This window comes from Pholis gunnellus (genome assembly GCF_910591455.1).
Source record: "Pholis gunnellus genome assembly, chromosome: 14".
Taxonomy (NCBI): domain Eukaryota; kingdom Metazoa; phylum Chordata; class Actinopteri; order Perciformes; family Pholidae; genus Pholis; species Pholis gunnellus.
In genome coordinates, this window is record NC_136541.1 from 12623609 (window position 1) to 12644466 (window position 20858).

At 41.4% G+C, this 20858-nt stretch overlaps 2 protein-coding genes across 2 annotated transcripts; one reads left to right on the plus strand and one right to left on the minus strand.

Moving 5' to 3' along the window:
• Positions 1-302: 302 nt before the first annotated feature.
• On the plus strand, positions 303-3253 carry LOC306705659 (DET1- and DDB1-associated protein 1-like). The gene is made up of 5 exons (XM_079172473.1): positions 303-593; positions 881-961; positions 1103-1154; positions 1381-1442; positions 1556-3253. The coding sequence occupies exons 1-5, from the start codon at positions 585-587 to the stop codon at positions 1658-1660; spliced, it is 309 nt and encodes a 102-aa protein (XP_079028599.1). The 5' UTR covers positions 303-584; the 3' UTR covers positions 1661-3253.
• A 346-nt stretch (positions 3254-3599) lies between these two features.
• On the minus strand, positions 3600-20643 carry LOC306706271 (anoctamin-8-like; the record flags this gene model as incomplete). The annotated part of the gene is made up of 18 exons (XM_079173271.1): positions 3600-4903; positions 5445-5555; positions 5924-6055; positions 6167-6358; positions 6506-6646; positions 6930-7427; positions 8702-8776; positions 8880-8935; positions 9182-9308; positions 9682-9834; positions 10646-10807; positions 11154-11281; positions 11456-11572; positions 12126-12222; positions 12390-12528; positions 13358-13490; positions 17061-17171; positions 20445-20643. 18 exons carry the CDS (start codon positions 20641-20643, stop codon positions 4250-4252), a joined length of 3225 nt encoding a protein of 1074 aa, XP_079029397.1. The 3' UTR covers positions 3600-4249.
• Between the last annotated feature and the right edge of the window lie 215 nt (positions 20644-20858).

Below are 20858 nucleotides of genomic sequence, written 5' to 3' on the forward strand. Positions count from 1 at the left end.
TCAAAATAAAAGCACATGATTTTTTTTTCTTTAATTTATTTTTATTTTATTTTGGAGAGCGACAGGGAAAGTCTCCGCGATCGACGGGTTGGCGACCACTGCTGTAGAAAGTACTCGTGTTGTTTTCTTCAGAGCTTCAGGCCATGACCACTAGCTTGTACTGGGGGATTGGTCTGTTACATAATCTCTTTTTAGCCTATCAACGCATTGCTTCCTCTGTCACTTCACACATCCACCAATGAGGTGCGTTGAATCTCGTAAAGTAACCGCCCACGAGCAGACTAAACAACAAAGATGGAGTTGTGAACTAGTAGCAAGTTAGCTTCCAGATGACGTTCAATTTCAGTTTGTGTGTAATTACCGTTAAAAGAGTGGAAGCTACCAGCTGATTGAAGTGGCGTGATGCGGTAGTATCGAAGTCACACATAGTTGAGGTTTTGTAGAAGCTGTCAGACGGGTAAACATACCGGTATCTTAGCTGCGACAAAGACAACAAGGCTTAGTAGCTACCTAGGTTAGCTAAGTAACGTCTGCTCGTTTGCACTCCAGCTAGTTAGCGAGCAAAGAGCGTGACACGGACAGACATGGAGAAGGTAACGTTTGGTTCACAGCTTGTTCTTTTCTTAGTGTTAATTGTTTATGTATAGATGTTAAATAGCTGGTTCTTATCGGCTTCGACAGACATGTTGCTTTAACATTGCGTTGTGGAAAGCAGGCTGTATGTTACTGTACTCGCTGTCAACATTATCTAGTTACATGTACCAGCTAACGTTAAGGAGTAAACTGTTCTCTACTACTTAGCTGTAGCTTCGGTAACGTTAGTTGGTCTCACCACCCGGAAGTGGTCTGTTCACATTTTGTTTTTCTGTTCTGCTCACAGTCAGATTTCCTGAAAGGACTACCTGTCTACAACAAAAATAACTTCAGCAGGTTCCACGCAGACTCTCTGTGTAAAGCGTCAGTGAGTCAACTTTTTTCCCCCCTAAAAAAAAAAGCTGAGATAAAATCATGTTGTCAGTGTCTTTTTGAATTCATAAATATCTTGTCACGTGGTAGTACTTTGTCTGAGATCAATCTAACCAACATGGAACTGTTGTTTTAGAACCGTCGACCATCTGTGTATCTTCCAACACGGGAATACCCATCAGAGCAGAGTAAGTGCATTAAACCTACGCTTACAGAGCCCACAGTCTACCTACATTGATGAAATGTATTTGTTATATCTGTAGTTGCATCAGTTTCTGTCTTCCATTAGGGTAAATCACGACAGCGTAGTCATTACTCAACCTGTTTAGGTTATTATTCTCTAAGGGAACAGCTGATTTCAACTACACTCTTGTCTCTCTTGATATAATCAGTGTTTGTGTTTTATCTCCTCAGTCATAGTCACAGAGAAGACAAACATCCTATTGCGATATCTTCATCAACAGTGGGACAAAAAGGTACAACTTTTTAAAGATAGTTAATGTCATTTTGGAGAAAGTTGGTGCTAATTCTATTTTTTATGACCTGTATTTTGTGGTCAACGTTTTTTTTCTTCTACTTACTTTATCAGAATACAGCAAAGAAACGAGAGCAGGAACAAGGAGAGGTGGAGAACACGGCGCCTCCACGGAAAATTGCCAGAACAGACAGTCGGGAGCAGAATGAGGATTCGTGAATTGCTGCGCTGTTGATGCGCACCCAGCAGAGACTGACCTATTGAACAGAATGCAAACACAGATGCTGAACCGATGTTTGTAAACCCAGGCCTTGACACTGAAGCACGCAGGGATCGATCCATTTCAGACCATAGCCGGCATGATATTAATGTCATAAAACATTGGTCTTCATGTTTTACTTCAGAATTCCTCTTCAACCAAAACCTTTTTTTTCCACAATTTATTTTCTTTTGTTCCAAGACACCTCTGCCTCAAATTTCAGTCTTTTGTGGTTTGAAAATAACATCTACCTCCTGATTCCTCATTCCCTCTGATTTTCCTTCACTTAGGCTCACACAGCTTTCTTTTAAACGTGTAGCTTCTCTGAGATATGCACATATTAATTTAAGTCTATTGGTTAAGTGGCATGCCCTCTGTTGTCCAGTAGAATCTTCTTGTTTTGAACTACGTAACTACGGTGGTCTATGAAATGTTATTTTGGCTCATCCTTTATGCGATTACTGGCATCGTTTGTTAGATGTAATCATCCATTCAGGGTTTGTTATGGACGGGGGCTGAAAGAAATGTTCTTGTTTTCTCCTGATGAATATTGATTTATTGCCTTAAATGGAAGTAAGTGTATTATAACTGTCTTAGAGTGACCCCCTTGGTTCACGTCGTTGTTTCAGGTGAAGAAGTGAACCACAAGTGAGCTGAATGGATGTTAGCGTGTCTATTAAGACACATTCAAGCCAATAGTCATACTGGAGGATGCAAACTGTTATTGTACAGGAAGACCTGCAGATTGTGTAGCCATGTTCTAAGTTTGATGCTCAGTAGTTTGAGATCACCACTTTCTAAGCAGTGTGTGTGTCTTTGTAATTACAACGTTTGCACAATATTTTATGGAAGAGCTGACTGCAGGTATGTGTGAATTTAAAATGTAGCCGTACTGCTGGGTAGGACTGTTGTCAATCCTTGTTATAAATGAGTGACATTGGGGAAATGTGTGTGGCTTTGGACAGCAGGACTAAATAAACAGTCTGTTTGCGGCTCACAAAGTCGGTGAAGCTCATCGTAAAGTCTTGTATATTTGTACAGTATGTATATTGCGATTGTTCCGACCCTTTTATCAGGTAACAAGACGACTCGCTCCGATTTTTGTCTTCACCAGGTTAGCCATACTGTTATTTCACTTTGCTTAGACAATTTGTTCTTGACATTGGAGGGATACAAGCCAGAGTTCAGTCAATTTTGCTTAATTTTCTTTGCACTTTTAGCGCATCTATAAATACAAAATCTGCTGCAAATTGTGTTTGCAACATTTTCAATGATGTTTGTCACGACAGACAGTTGAGTCTATTAATGCACATTTTTACTTTTGTTACATTTTGCTGTTAGAAGATTTACAGAGAGTATGCAGGTTGGCTGCTTACGTAGTTAGAATACAATCCGTTTCTCAAGTATGAGTTTAAACCAGAAACATGCAGTTTTATTGTCCTGGCTCTCTATAGAAGAGTCTGCTAACGCTAACAGTCTATCACCCAATTAAGTTTGGAATGTGTTTATTGTTGAATGCTTTGCTTTTGAGTTTATGTATAAATGTATTGTCAATTTCAGATCTCGTTCTTATAAAGATTACAGTATGACATACAGTAAAGGCTATAACTCAAAGTTAACGGCAACATTTTTTGTGTGGAAGTGAAGAAATTAACCTAGCGTGTATTGGAGGGTTTTGAGGAAATTCTGTACAAATTTAATTGAAAATTATCTTCTGGCAAATAGGTGCCTATTTAGATAAGAGTAAATGATCTGTTATTTTCCTTAAAAATCTAGTTTACATGTCCTCTTTCCAGGGACCATATCAACCCAGTGAACATCTCCCATCCAGTAATATGTTTACTGTAAACAGAATCAGCCAATGTTTATCTCTTGATAGATGTTTATTCAAGTGGGATTTATTTGCATCATAGAAGTACATTCACTAATTTATGTAGTAAAATAATTCATAGAAAATCAAAGTTAAGAAAAATAGAATATTTTTTTATGGTCACAGTGAATATAATTTGACCTATTGCGGAAGAATATGATGGCTTCAAAAGTGCTTCACAAGTGAAAAGACATGGACATGTAATGCATGCACATGACGCAACATGCATTCAATACAGGCATAAGAATGAGAAACAAACCTCGAACGGGAAGCTGCTGTTCATGTCCTTTGATAAAAGGGCTCATTGGTGAGCAAGTCCTGGTTTTTGAAAAAAAAAAAGATCCCTCACATCAACATAATCTGTTCTGGTGCTGTCGAAAACCAGGCAATCATGCAGTATTTTAACCTTAAGTAAATGTCACTCAAGCCCCATTCAAGGAGTTATACCCACTGAACATATTTTACATGGAAGCTAGATAATCAAGTGTCAACAGAGACTGTAATACTTCGTGCAAAATAAGTTGCATCAAGAGTGAAAGTCTAACGCTCGCTGACCTTACGTTTGGTCCTTGTGACTAATGTGTTCTCTTACGGTACAGGTGTGTCTGAAGGTTTTCTTAAACATTTGTACATTGCTCCCCTCTCATAATAATATTACATCGGTATGTTTGGACATGTATTAACTCTTTGAGTTCTCTAAATCAGTCAATTGTCTTGATTCTCCTTTGTCTGACTCATTTGAGGGTAACTCCTCCAGGGTTGTGTTTACGTCTCCCCTGTTGGGCTGAGTGCTGGCGGGCTGGGGCGCTGGTTGTGTCCCGTTCACACACACCACTGTCCCCTCTGATTTGCTGAAACTGAACAGCTTCCCAGGACTAAATGTCCTGTTGGGGGACTGTGACTTCTCCTGGCCACTAGGGGGAACAGAAGAGGTCACCGTTGAGCCGGGCGGCCCTCCAGCTGCCGCTGCCGGCTCTTTTTTCCCCTCAGGTGACTTCAGGAACTTCAGAAATCCTGGCAGCTTTGCCTCACCTCCTGTTGGGGACTGGGCAGGTGAGCGCGAGTTGCTGGAGGAAAACTTCCCCTGGAGAGGCATGATCTGCTTCAGCTTCATGACATTGTTGTTTCCCAGCAGAGAGCTGGGTCTCTTAGGCTTGTCCCCTGCCTTGCCCCCCGATGCTTTGTCGTGGTGGTGCTGGTGCTGTGCGTCCGCCCTGTGCTCGCTCTCCTGGCGGGCCTCGGCCTGCAGCTCAGCCTGACGCTGAAGCTCCTCCTCTTCACGCCTGCGTCTGAGCTGCTGTTGGAAGTGCTGCTGGGCCTGCTGCTCATGCTTCTAAATGGGGAGGCATTTTAAAAATGAAGAGGAGAGAGAGAGAGAGAAAGAGTCACAGGAACAAAGACAGTGAAAGACACAAGGAAATAGAGAAGACTGCATTAGGAATATAAGTGATATAGAGTATTAATTCATGCGAGGTAGCATTGCTAGAAATTACAGCTTTCTTCAGATCCGTGTTAACTCTTTTACTCTCCTTCCATCATTTTGCATAGTCACTGATGAAGAAGTTGCCATCTTATCCAGCAGTAAGCTAACACAACAAGCTGTTTACACTAAATGTGCTTTTCTATCCTGATGAGACTGATCTAAGACACCATGGAGTGCCACTGATGTGATACAACACTGTATAGACAAACATCGTCAAGCACACACATTTTCTTATGGACAGTCAGAAAAGGCTGCACTAGAGTACATTTTTGGACAATGCACACCAAGAGACACAAAGGGGTACATAAACAGAAATACGTTATAAAATGAGTGCAGCCAGCAGCAAGCCTCAAGTTGCCCGAAGGTCTTTCAAGCTATGATACAACTATACCTTGAAAGCTTCCCTTCGTCGGTACTCAAGCTTGGCCATCTCTTCTGCTACCCAGCCAGGGATATCAGGGATGGCAACATGGATGATGTACTTTAGGAGGATTGCAAAGTGCTGTAAACCACCGAGACCACAAAGGGACAGGCTCAACACACAGTTACCACAAGGCACAACCACATTATATTTCTTATTCTTGTATGTATATGTATATATATATATATATATATATATATATATATTTTTATTTTTATTTTTTTTGTACAGACCAAACAACACATCTCATACACTGTGAGGTTTTGTGTTCATTAATAAACCTGGATCAAATAAAATATTTTGAAAGTTTTACAAAGCCACAAAAAAAAAGCAGGCCATGCACATTTGCACTCCTTTTGGAATATTTTAAAAAGTGTCATTTTGGGGAATAAAACTGCAGTCTTTCAAAACTATACAACAAACCTGCCTTTACTGTACACAGTGCATACCTCCAGTAAGACGATGGAGATGATGGTCATCTCAGGACTCAACCAGGGGAACAGGCGCTGTAGCTGCCCACACTGACCAATCAGGTAACAGTTAACTATAATTGCTATCAAGCCCATGGCCTCCATTGCAGTCTGTTGTTGAGAGAAAGAGAGCGAGAGAGAGAAATTCACAGGCTATCAAATGCCCCCGTTATGTACAATGCAGCCTGGAGGGCTTCTCTGACAAAACAAAAACACACTGACCTGCCATTGTCCGATGTTCTCCACCCTCTGTCCAAAGGGTCTTTGCAGGCCGGTACAGAGCTTCAGGGCGTCGCTGCGGATCTCAATGATGTTGTTGATAAGAGCACACATGGCCGCCAGCGGAAACGCAGAGGAGAAGAGCACCACATACCCAAACTGGATAAACATTTCCTGGTAGTCCTGAAGCGTGTCCTGTTGGGGTCAAATATCATGAAAACATATTGGTATGTTAAAGGGTACACTGTTGCGACATCAGATATAGATGATGTTATATGATGCAAGATAGTTTGTAAAAAGTAAAATTTGCATTTTTCACTGCCTCATAGCAAAGAGTCCCACCTCATATGTCTGCATACAGCTCTCAATCTCAGCCTGGGTCAGAGTGACGGTTTTGGGTTCTTCTGGTGGCTCAATCCATGACTTCTTATGCTCTTTCCCTTCACCAACATTCCTTCTTCTTTGAGAGAGAGCGTCCGATTCCTTTGGAGAGGACACAGAGACATACTCCTTGGTCTACGATACTTTCTCTAGTGACTACTAAGACACCTTGAACGCTGCAGCTTTTAAATTGGGTAGTTTCATTCTGATCTCTCGGTGTACTTCCTGGATGAATGACATCAATCTCCACAGACATGATATAACTTCACTTGTAAAACTACATGAGACAAATTGAACTGTAAGAATTGGTATTGTCTGACCATAATGAGAGATTTCTGAAATGTCAAAGCCAAAATATAATAAATCATGAAAACAAACCACATACTTGAGCCATCGATTCACAATCACTGTCCTCATCACAACTGTCAAACATACTGGATGGATCCATCCCTTCCTCTACCATTGTGGGACTGTCCTCTAGGAAGCTGCGATCCACTGTCTGCATTTCTGTCGTGACATCCTGGTAGTCGACCTTCTCGGTGAAGCTGACTTTACGCTGCTTTAGATTGCTGTCATTCATGTCCCACTCTTCTTCCGTCAGCCTGAATCCGGCTTTCAGATCTCCTCTTCTCTTTGGCTCCGGGTTACCGTTAGCAGTGTGACTGACAGGGATCCCTCTGGGACCCAGGAAGGAATAGGCTGTCATTGAGGCTTGAGCTTTTCCCAGAGCCAGGCGGCCGTACTTGAGTGTGATGGTTTGGAGTAGCTCCCACAGCACCTTGGGCGTGAAGACGCCCAGCTTGTTTTGCTCGTAGAGATAAGGCTGGAGGACCTCTTTGATATTCTGTAGGAACTGGCGGAAGATCAGCAGAGTGGCCAGCATCTGTGAGGAGTAGGAAAACATCTGTTACTGTGCTGAATTTAAGAAGCGCAAACGAGAAAACACACACACACATTCCTAAAGTGGTTAGTGAGCACTTATGATGTAGATATTCAGTCTGAATGAAGGTACAAATGCGGACATGATCCCAGGGCATTTACGTGAGACTGTGTAACTCTTGAAGGTAGAAATAACACATACTTCCTCTTACAAATGCTAAGTTGATTCATAAGCAATTAAATGCACCTTTGCTTAAGCCTTAGTTGTTCAGGTATGGTAGCTAATTCAATGTTCCATTATTTGCTATAACCTTGCCCCCCGTGAAGAGTGATGCGAGTGAGTAATTTAGCAACCGTAACGACGGCGGACCCTTCAAAGGTTTAGGATTTTAAGCTGTAATTCTTAGCTGGTTAACTAGCTTACTGTACCTACTGCAGTAACTGAGCGAGGGTATCATTAGCCGATGTAACTACATCAGCTTTATGTTACAGGTTATGTTACGAGCAGCATGTACAGTGTAGCATTTCCCCACTGAGCAGCTGTTCCTGGATGCTATCAGCATTTGACAACTCTATTCTGCTCTTTTGTGGACGACTCCAGCCAACCTTACAAAAAGCCTTTAAATCTTGGAACATTTAAAGTAAAATACTGTTTGAAATGACAAGTAGGCGACACAAGAATTAGGTAAGCTAACCAGCCAAGCAGGGTTATGATGAAATAAGAGTAAATAAGAGTATGATCTTACATTTCTCCTTGTCATATACCAGAACCAACTAGCTCTACACTGTCCTGATGATCAATGCATTCTCTTCATTTGCATGTCTTCTTCATGGATCATTGACTGGTGAGGATACTGACTTTTTGTCCTGGAGTTGCAGCTTCAGCCTCAGTATCATGTCTGTAGCCATCAAGTGTGTATTTAAGAGCACTTTTACAAGATTCCTCGTTTTGAGTCGAGTCAGATGGTAATATTAAAAGTCCGCCGGAGACAGCTGACAATTTAGTTTCATTCAAACCAAAATTGAGAAGTCGGCTTTTGTCTGCCTCTGATATCAAGAACCCATTGTTTCAAAATGACTAAGAATTTCAAGTCGTAAGTTGGCACCATCATCATTGTAAACAGCACATGAGCCATGTGAAATTGAAAGGCTTGACAGGCAGACATAGCAACTGTAACTAAGGGGGCTTATCAGACAGCCAATGGCCACTTTAAAAATAAGTTAAATATAGTCAGTGTAAGACCAGCACTTTGTGATAGCGCCAACAGTTGTTGTTACCTCCTTCAGCCGCTCCATGTCCTTGAGGTAGAATCCGATGTAGAAAAGGCTAAGGTAAGAATTGATGAATTCAAACTGCAACACAACCAGAAAACATTACACAAAGTCAAACGCCCACTCTGTCACGATGAATCGTCTCTATTCTGCCACAAACAAAAGAGGAGGATGCATGACTTACAAAAACCATCTTGATGATGAGATTATTCTCATAGGCACTCTGAAGTCTGTAGTTCTCTGGATTGAGAAATAGAAGAGAAGTATTAGTCAATGTAGAAAGGCTGCTCATAGATCTCACATAGAGAATGTTAAAGACAGGGACCTCATAGCCAAAAGCTTCCTACATCAGTTCTCATAAAAATGCAATCATGGAATAAATATGTCTCATTTTAATTTAATTTCTTAAAAGTAATTATTTTACAATACATGACAGAGATACTATTTTCAGTATTGTGCCCAGAGAGTTCATTTTGTGTCTCTTACCCATGTTATTAAGCCAGTAGGCAATCTTCTTATACACTTCATCACATATGGTCACAGTGATGGCCAGGAGTATCTTAGGAATGAATCTTGTGATACCAGGTAGCTCCTGAATCTCCATCACCACCTCCTGCATTAGAAGTATTATAAATATTGAATAAGTCCCACTCATTCATATCTATTCCCATAGCTATTTTTAAAAGGCTATTAAATGAATATGAACTGGCAAGTGGCTTGCTTTGTTTAACCTGTTTGTAAAAATGATATGATTCACACATTTCCAGACTGATATGTAGTTATGGATCTTAGGTTAATGCACTGTAACTCTTTTATGTCTTTCTGTTGTTTAACTGTTGTGTTATGGCTGACATTTCCAGTAAGTGTGAGTTGGACCTCCTCACAAGCAAATACATTTATACAATAGCATCCCCATTTATCAGACCCAGACTGTATCAACTCCATTTCTTGTCATTGAACTTGATTGCTGTGTTATCTGTTTAAACCTGCAGTTCCAGGCAGAGGAGCATAGCGAGGAAGACAAAGCAGAGACAGAGGAGGCAGATGGGCAGGCTGACCAGCCATCTGAACAGAGCTCTCTTCCAGGGCGGGTAGTAGAACTCCTCACAGCCCGTTATGGGACTGCAGCGCTTCACGCCCTGCAGAGACAGCAGAGGGAGAGAAAACAAGAAAGCGGGAAGAGCATTTAGAGACTTATTTTTGCATGATTGCAATCGTCTTCACTGGAAAATAAACTGGAAATGTTTGTGCAAAATGTCCTCCATACTAACTGCTTGCCTGCCAGGTCGCGTTACTTCTGTTTTTGCGTTTGCGTGCCAGATTATTGTGGAAAACATCAGACATTGCAAATGAAACACTACTTTATCTGTTGAGATTTTCTGGTGTGCGTTACCTCGATCAAAGTCGTTCCGTTTTTATAACTTTTAATAAGAGCTGCCATTAATTCAGAATATATGAAGATAATGTTTCGATACATCCGATTGTGGTGTAACACATTCTACATCCTTTATTCATGATTTTATATCATATTAATCTGAATAACGATGTTGCTATTGCCAGAAGTACATCCCTAAAAGCATATTCGCCCAACGTGGGGCTCGAACCTGCGACCCTGAGTTTAAGAGTCTCATGCTCTACCGGGCCTATTTTACCTAATCTCCGCAATCCTTTTCGAACGGGTCACCTGCAACCCCTCCCCCAAATTCTCCACTCATTCCACACAACAAGAGGTGGGAGTTGTAGAGCGGCTGCCTGCCCTCCTCTTCTCCAAGAGCACGTAGGAGGACACACTCTTCTTGTAACCATAACGGTCACATTTCGTGGTATTGTGTGCTATTCCATTACTGCAGTGTTGCGCAAGTGCTCGCTGATAAATGACTCAACCAGTCTCACATACAACACAACAAAGCAGCAGCTGCTACCTGCTCAAACCTCAGTAACAATCCTCACCCTGAACTGGGGCCTGGGCTCCTCCAAGGACTCGGTGGGGGTGTCCAGGGTTCCCCACCTGTAGGCCAGCTCCGCCTCCCGCCTCTTCCAGCGCTCCAGAAACAACGTCGCCCACACAACATTGAAGAGGGCAAAAACCACACAGCAGATATCCTGACTGGTCTGTGAGCGAGCGTGAGAGAATCAAAAGACACTTATGTAACCTTTGAGAGTAGGATTATGCCGTTCAGTTTTCAGCTGCCAAAGCTAGTGTTTTGTGTGTAGGCTTTTGTGTTTTAAACCTCTCTTATCTTTACAAAGCATGCAAAGGAAATAATACAAAATGTATTACGATGGACAGCAGCATAAACAATCTCAGTAAGATCCTGACATGCCTGGATTAAAATTAAAATAATAGGATTACAAAACAGCATCAGTGCACATATATATCGTAGTTAAAGGGGGGATTGTCAGAAATATTCTGAGTGCTTGAAAAGACAGATCTTAACATAGAAGAGGCTTCAAGTACCTGATCAGCCTCTGCGAGTATCCAGAGCAGAAAGCCGATGACAGCAGGGTAAAGCATTGAGTTAGTGTAGAAGCCCAGCCAGGCAAAATACATGCCGATCTTCACTCCAAAGTAGTCACAGATATCATCTGCAAAGCACATGAAATTGACACTTTGAGAAGAGGAATACTTTTGTCTTAAATAATTAATAACAAGCTCCTACTATTTTACAGTATTAATGAATGTGACTTAATATTAACAGTCAGGACTGTTGTTACTGTCCTGCCAAATTGTCTTCAAAATAAAAAGTTGATATTTCTCACCCAGCGGCTGCCTTTCACACACAGCCTGAACCCAAGATGTCATCAGCTGGTTGAGGATCCTCTGTTCATGGAGAGGAAACATTTGATGGATCACCCCACGAGCCTCCAGCTCTGGAACTAAAGAGGACACGTCGTGAAACGTTCACACGGTATCTAAGGTGACATTTGTTTGACAAAACTCATATGTAACTTTCCATATACAGGACTGTCTCAGAAAATTAGAATATTGTGATAAAGTTCTTTATTTTGTGTAATGCAATTAAAAAAACAAAAATGTCATGCATTCTGGATTCATTACAAATCAACTGAAATATTGCAAGCCTTTTATTCTTTTAATATTGCTGATTATGGCTTACAGCTTAAGAAAACTCAAATATCCTATCTCTAAATATTAGAATATCATGAAAAAGTATACTAGTAGGGTATTCAACTAATCACTTGAATCGTCTAATTAACTCGAAACACCTGCAAGGGTTTCCTGAGCCTTGAAAAACACTCAGCTTGGTTCAGTAAACTAAATCACACGTATGGGGATTATCACAATATTCTAATTTTCTGAGACAGTCCTGTATATAAAATCCGCAGCACAAAGTACTGATGCTATCCAGGTAAGGAAGAGAAAAAAAGGACGGCATCAAAAAAAGTTGAATCATAACAAATGACAGCATACTGATTGGCCTTCCCTCCAGGAAGTGAATGTTGTGGAGCACCTCCCCCTGTTTGGCACGCAGATTGTCCAGCCAATACTTTATAATGCCCTGACGCTCCTGAAAACAAAACAGTTATGGGGAGATAATTAGATTTAGAGCAATTCAATTCCTGAAATAAAACAGCAAAAGACAGACAAAAATAATCTTGAATAACACACCCAAAGCTGTATGTCAAGTTCTTTAACAACGAAGTTGACATACAGCTCACAGTTTTGACTTCTAACCTGTGAGGTAAAAAAGCAGAGCTCGCTCTCTATGTTCTCGTAGATGTTGTCTTCCTCACAGGAAAAGCGCCGCATCCCGCCACCAAACTGCGGTTTGACGGCCTTGTGCATGCCCATCTGCTCGGCTCCCCGCAGTAAGCTGAGGGTGAGGAGAGAGGGGGGTAAATGAGCAGCAGATTAGACCTGATGGAGCACTAACACTGTGTAGCGGCTGGACTGCAGATGTTTGACAGATTAAGTGCATTGAGGCTATGCACACACACACACACACACACACACAGAACTGTAACCGGGTTATAACTCTCAGCGTGGTCTCTTCAATTTCAGAATTTTTCAAAAGTGTCCCTAAAGGAATAGTTTGGACATTTTGGGAGATGCGCTCTTGTAGGGCTGGAGCGGCTTCTCTACGTAGAAATACGTCAATTTAAAGAATGGCTACGCCTCGCACAATTGAGTCCGGTTTACTTCTTGTCCCCACTAAAGCATGGCACATTAGGATTATGAACACACAGAACCTGTCTCTTGTTAGTAGTAGTAACTTAAAATGAATCTTCTAAATGCTTCGTCATCGCCCCCCTGTTAAGAGTAATTTCTGCACCGCTGCTGTTATGGTGACATAACGTTACACCATGTGTCATCTGACATTGTTATTCGGTCGTTTTATATAGCTTCTATTTGCATTAACGGCCATGCATGAGTGAGAAAATTGGCTTTAAAAGTCTGTAACTGTAGTTAAAGGTCTGTCAATCGTTTCAAATATTTTTCTTGTGACACAGTGTCTCTGTAAGTTTGGGTAATAAATGTAATCATCAATATGTAGAACGGATAAAATGGCAAAACTAGGGGGTTTGTTCATCAGCCGCTTGGATAAGTGAGGACTAGCCAAAAACATTTCAAACAAAGAATGAAGCACAAGTGCCCACATGCACACACACACAAAGTCAGATTTGTGAGTTTCGGAGTCTTACTTCTCAAATGTTGTCGTGATGAAGAAGGCGTGTGCCTGGGTGTGTTTGTGCTGTCGAACCTGAATGCTGACTTGTGGGATTCCAACACGAATCTGATTCAGGAGCCACAGCAGCGTGTGGTCATCCATTGAATCTGGAGGGAGAAAAAATGTTTGGCATGTGAGCATCAAAATACATATTCTGAAAAATCCGTTTCCTTGTTTCGCTGACTTTGGTGGTTTGGGGGTTTGCAGGCATGATTGCAAAAGGAAGGAAATGACGCGTTTGCTGCAGCATGAAGAGGGTGAAACAAACCCATCCTTCACCGCCCTGACAGAAGGCCGTGGAAGCAGTGAAAGCGGCGGTAGTAAAAAGTCACGCCAATCAAATCCCTGTCTTCATATATCACAGATATACTTATATAGGTTGAGAGGACGGACTGTCACCCAGACTGATGGCAATCTGATTTCAGCAGTTTCAGCCAACTGCATGCAGCATATTGTGTCTCAATTAAGCTATTTTGTTTACCTTTTTGTATCTTTACACTGAGACCATTTTTTAAATTGATAACAACGAAAATCAAATTGGAAATTACTGAGAGTCTTCATCCACCCAGCAAATAAGAGACTTTAGTTGTGGAGTAATTTATATACATAGGTCCTATAATGGCTGAATGCTAGTTGGTAGCATAAGTGAGCTATTTACTGTAAGAGCTGTCAGTACTTTGTATGTTGTTCGGTTTCAGTTTTGTAACTGGTTAACCCTCCTGTTATGTTGCGGGTCAAATTGACCCGTTTCAAAGTTTGAAAATCTAGAAAAAATATTTTAAAGTACTTTTTCTGTATGAAACTTCTTCTGCTTGCCTTAATTAGGGTAATCAACGTGAAAAAAATTAAATAAAAAATATCATGTATGTGCAACCCCCCCCCCTGCAGGTTTATATAACAGAGATGATGTTCGGGTCAATTTGACCCGGCAGTGAAAGTGGAGGCTATAAGGGGTCAGAAGGGTCAAGTTTAGACCATTTCTTTCTTTGAAAATGTGAGACAAAGTATCTCTTACTCCTCCCAACATGTTTCACCCCATTTCACACACACACATACACACACACACACACGTGCGGTCTCACTACCGCACCTGTGCGAGAAAGATACTATTTTGGCGAGATTTTTTTTTTTTCTCGCGGGAAAACTCCACCCACACTTAGCAGGAGAGGGGAGAAACATACGAAAGGGTTGCTTGGGAGTCCTACCAACATTACACTCTGCAGATACATGCAACACAGTAGCTTACTGGAGGACAACATGAGCAACAGAAACAAAAGGATGACAGGCCTGGAGGCTCTGGAGCACATCCTTGATCACAACAGTGAAATAGAGGAGGATGTGTCTGAACATGAAGACCATCTTGAGGTCAATTCAGATTACAATGTTACTGATTATGAACCATCAGATGAGGAAACTGATATATCTGTTCCTCCAAGCGAGACATTTGTGTCAAAAAATTGTGAAATACAGTGTTCATCCTCACCCAACACACGTATACCGAAAATATTATAAAGACAGTGGCAACATGTATCAGCACAAAGCACACCGTGATGACATGTCACTCGTGTGCTGTGTAGACACACACACACACACACACACACACACACACACACACACACACACACACACACACACACACACACACACACACACACACACACACACACACACACACACACACACACACACACACACACACACACCTCGTTCATTGTGTTCATATCTTGTTAATTTTTGTAAATGTCTGTTCCTTAACACTATAAGTAAACATGAGTAAAGTTTAATTTCAATACAAATCCTCATGACTCATTTGGCTTGATTTTGAGTGAGCGGGTCAATATGACCCTGAACAGCAGAGGTGTCTCATCTCCATTCATCTACATCACCCCATGAAAAAAATAATGTTTCAAAATGTAAAAATAATTTAGAGAAAAATACATGTTATGATAGACTAATGCAATTTACATCTAGGTTTTTCCAATGTACCTAAAAAATTGTTTTAACATGTATTTTTCATTAAAACGAGTGAGTTACCCTCATTGAACTATGATCTATGGAGGGGTGAATAACTTCATTCCACTAAATACTGATTGAATTGTTAGTAAGGGTGTTGGTGATGAGGTACAAACTATATTTATTAGGATTTTTTGGTTTCTGACAACTTTTGGATGATTAAACATGCACCGGGTCATATTGACCCGCGAACATCATGGCTGTACCTAAGAAACGAACATAACAGAAGGGTTAATAATAATAATCACAAACACATACTGTATCATTAAAGCCACATGTATACTGTTTTACAGTGATAGACAACCAGAAAAGACTACATTTAAGTGTGCTTACTTGAATTGAACATTGCCGTTGCACACAGAGTGAACCACTTACACAGTAAGGCTTCACTGGTAAATGTTTCAATGTGAGAGTTAAAGTAGAAGTTGAAGCACACCAAAATGATTCAGCTGAAGTACTGAAAGAGTTAGTGGTGTCTGTTGAGCTGAAAGAATTGTAAATTAAGGCTTGTAGGCATTTTAATTGTCAGTTTGTATGAAAGCAGTTGAACTTGTGAAATAAATCTTAATTGTTTATTAATTATGTACACCCTGTGCACCCTAAAAGCATTTTCACAGTGGCCTTTTGCACGTCTGTCAGTCTGCTAACTACAGGATAAATACATAAATAGACTTGTTTTTCTTAACTCTCACCATCCCTTCAACTCTCAAGTTTCTTTAACCTTTCACTTCCTTTCCTAACTGTCTCTGAGCAGATGACACCCAAGCAAAGGTATAACAGCCAGATGTGACTGCGCTTTTATTCTTTGACGACCGTTGATCTCTGTATGATCTGAGCCAATTTGTAAATCCTGTAAATAATTCTTGAAAGAAAACTTGGTTCTCAATCTTAATTTCAGATTTCCACCACTAACTGTTTGTAGTCGTATTGTAAGAGATGAAAGCAACTGAAATGTCAGTTGAAGCTGAAGTGCCAAAGTTGGAGCGAGCGTCTGTAAATAGCTGAAATGTCAGATGTGACATACTATGCCCTTTTGGCTGCATTTTAACTGTTTAAATAGGAAATTATAATAGCACTAAACAAACACGATAGCCACTAGGACGAGAAATGTGGTTGTTTACGTGCCTTTTCATGTTAATTTAACAACCATCTAAACAAGAGTTGTTGTTTGCACTCACATTGCGCTGGGTATTTTGGTTTGGTTTTGAATTTGAATGTTGGTGAAAATCTGATTTTGAAGGCTGGAATATATGTTGACACTTGCAATACTTACATTTTTACTGATATTAATTACACAAACAATGATCCCTATGTTTGGATAGACAGATAAAGCACATTGAAGTCTTGTGTTTGCATGCAACATAATATACAAGATGCGTTTTGTGCATTGCCAAATTTTTCTGAGTCAACTTGCAAAGATAGTTTGATGAAATGCCTCATTTCTAAGGCCAACAGCAGCTCCCTCATAAGATACTGCGAGAGAGCTGCTCTATAGAAATGGGTACAGTAAATGGATGAGATCTAATTGTCCCCAGGGATCATTTTAAGTCCTAGCCATGCATCTGAGTGGCTGGCTGACCACCAAAGACATTTAATGAGGATGCACTGTTCTCTCTACAGCGAGGGATTCATCAAACAGGGAGGACAAGCTAAGCTTACCGTACCTGGGAAAGTCATCAGGATATCACAGTTTTCGGTGGGCACCATCTTCAGCCAGGACTTACGAGACATAATGTAGTGTCTGGCCTGCAGAAGGTGCTTCCCAAACAGTTTATCTAAAAGGAAAAGAGGAGAGCAAAACAGGAGCAAATAAAGTTAAAAATGATTACAGAGAATAAAGGATAAAGAGGGTTACAGTGTGTGGGGACAGACAGATGGTGATATTTTTCATCAGGGTGATCAAGGACACAGATGACAGGTCATTGGAATCGCTCTGCCACTCATCACTGACGTTATTTCTTCACCATGTTTTTCACTCTGTCATGGAGACTTAAAGGTATAACGAAAAAGGACAGAAATGTCCAAAACAATTGTCCAGCCAGCGTGAGGGTTGACTGTGCTGCACTAGTCATATGACTTTTAGCAAATACTGTAAACAAATAGATGATCGGTGAACTGAGTGGTGTGCAAATAGCCATGAACAAACTGGCTTATCAAGTCTGTCTGTAAAACCATTAAATGTCAGCAAAGCGACAGGCCTTCCAGCCAGTCCTGTCCCACAATACAGTGTGAGCTCTGAAGCCATCATTTTTGCTGCTTCTTGGTCTTTCACATGTTAGTTTTTGCTCTAAAGTCACACTCTCAAGTCACACTCTCCGTCTCACGCAGGCACTATAGACTCAGTGTCTGACCGATCTCTTTATTGTTCACCGAGTCGCCCAGTGACGCCCTCTCAGTACGTGATCAGGATTTCACATTATGCAGTCTAACTGCATTATCACATCACCTACTTTCAGCATGTCTCCTCCCTATTACCGAGAGCCATCGGTGTTGCTGTCATTGTCATCTCGCTGTTATAGGATTATGTTTTTAGACCAGCATGCCAACTGAGTGACGGTAACAAACACTTGATGTACTGTACCTATAATACATGTCAGACAACAATTCAATCAAGCGTTCACTGTGTTACAGTGCAGTCGATGTGGAGATTTGTTTTAAAGATATAAATGAGATGTATAAATCACTAAGCAATTCGGCTGATTAAATTGTATTCGAGTGTGTGTGTGTGTGTGTGTGTGTGTGTGTGTGTGTGTGTGTGTGTGTGTGTGCGTGTGTGTGATGATGCAATCCAAGTAAAGTCACCGACACTGATTGTATTTTTCTTTGTCTTGCATTTGCTGTATGTTTCTGAATACCTTAAAGTGATTGTCTCTCTGTCACAAAACATGGAGGTATATGTGACAGCAAATATCTCCTCCGGGCAGCAGCAATGTATCCATTCGGAGCAAAAATACCATGTAGGATGAATTGATTCAACATCTAGCTGCAGCAGAGCAAGTGTCCACCGAAGAACTAGAGTATACGGTCTATTGTTTACACTCTCCTTTTCATGTAAACAGTTGTGGTAAGCTCTATAGAGTAGGCCACCATCTTTGACGCTTTTTAACATTGCTAGGCATTACATGTATATTGCTTATCATCTACCATTTTAATTGCATCCTGGAATTTGTATCATTAATTGACATTCCGTATTTCATGATACAAAGCTATTTTTAAGTCAGACCTCTCCCAGCACGACTTTCGAAATGCAGTCCAACATTGAGATCATCAGCTTTGCAGCTTAACCTAGAATTAGCCATTAATTAACACAGCAATAAATACCCATCTTGGATATTTACAGGCATGTCCCATTGTTTTTTCAATATCACTCAATTGAAATTGATAATTAATTACATTTATCAACATTATAAATGTCTTGCCATCCTAATCTAGCTCATATCACAATTTTCAATAGATGTCTATGAACTGAACAAAAACCCACCGTCGTTAACTAGCTATACTGCAATAAAGGGGAAAAATATCAGCAGTGAGCCAACTTGAAAAAGGAAGTGATTGCATGGATGTACTGTATACAAAAATCAGGCTTGCTGTTATCAAGGTAAAGGTAAAAAGGGTATATCTTGATACAGGTCATATCACCCAACATAATGCATCCCACTTCATGTCTCACAGTTGGCAGAACCACACTGGGTTCATCACACCACACCATGTGGGAAGTTAGGAGGCTCCTCAAAATAAGTTTTCATTAACAATTTAAACATCTTTTTTAGAATCATCTTTTTTTTTACTACATGATCCATTTCAGAGTCACATTTGGGTCGGCATGGCTGGTCTGGTGCCTTAGCATGCCATGGATTAAAAGCAGGCAGGCAGCCTGGATTTGGTGCAGCCATGTCAGGCAGACCGTTACATTCAGACCTGCAGGTGGATACACGGTCCAGTTCACCTCAAATGGCATTTTAGGAATAAGTGTGTGCAAGGCACAAACACAGAGAGCGTGCAAACTCTAAGAGTTTTCAACAACTCCATCAACAGCTTTTTAACTACAGATTAGGGAAGGTGCGATCGGTCGTAGCCGGCAACACTGATGTGATCATCAGCCAAATCATCATTCATACTCAAGAGCTCAGCTATCACAATGCCTATAATCCCACTAATCTTGTTGATACGGATGTAAAAGAGGGCATGGAAGTGTAATCGTTATGTTTATATGATATTTCGTCTATCACCTGTCCTGATCCATATAAATGTGGTTGAAACATTAGTTGAAAAATGAAGGCAATAACTGCAGTGACATTGCGCGGATGTAAAGGTCACATCCAGATATCTGCCTGAGTTTCTCCTCTTTCCAGAAATGCTGGATGGACATACAACTCAAGATGGGGGGGCGTTAAGGGGGCCCTGGAAATGGCCCTGGGTAATCTCAACGATCCGAACATAAATCCCAGATGAACCTAATAGAGGTTATCAAAATAACACATCTTCAGTGCTGCTTAATGATCCTCATAATGCAATTCCAGAATGAATCATACCACCAGTCATTTGCTTACTCACCACTAACAATTTTCTCCTGTAAAAAATCCTCATGTCTGCAACGCCAGAGACAAAACGGCCACTGATACGTACGCCTGCAACACAATATTGACTCTCTTCAAAGTATAGTGTGGCACAGCCCTTCGGGACGTCCACCTCAGCCGCGTGACTCCTGCATGCACCTGTGGACCACGAAAGACCCGACTCCTCCCGGGCCTGTCTCAAACGTAATGCGCACTATGTAGCGGGAAAAGGAAAGACGCACCGACATCAAAACCCAATCACAGACAATTGACCCCTTAAGTCACCAACGAGCCATTCGGTGAACGGGTGAAGTCTATCAAGCATCAGTGACTGCACCATATTGCCCAGGCACAGCCTAATGTCTTTCAGACGTATCTTTTATTTTTTTATTATTTTTTTCGCAAATGAACACAAATCTTCCTCGGGTCTCCACTGCACGCTCGCAGGACACTTAGCCTACAATCTTTATACCTTTTTTCTTTGACACTCACCGAGCACCCCGGATGGTGATAAGGTCGTGTGCTGCTGCTGCTGCTGCTGGTTGCTGGTCCTGTCCTGCTGCTCGCGTGGCTGTGGCCCCGTCCTCTCCATCCTTTCCCCTGTCCCGTGGCTGTCGTCGATGTCTGCTCCGCTGTTGCTACTGCTTTCAGCAGCGTCTGTATCAGGTGCTTCGGTGCCCCCCGCTTGCATGGTTGTGCATAAATTCTCCGGGTGGGGAAGGGGGGCTGGAAAACCGCACTGCACGGAGGACTCTGTTTTTATTGCATGGCCGTTAAATGCAAAGCGAAACACTAGTGTATCTGGTAGAGGAAGAGGAGGAGGAGGAGGAGGCGGTGATCATGGCATCTACACGCGCGCTAGTCGTGACGACAGAGTCGAGGTAAACACCTCGCAGGCTACAGGTC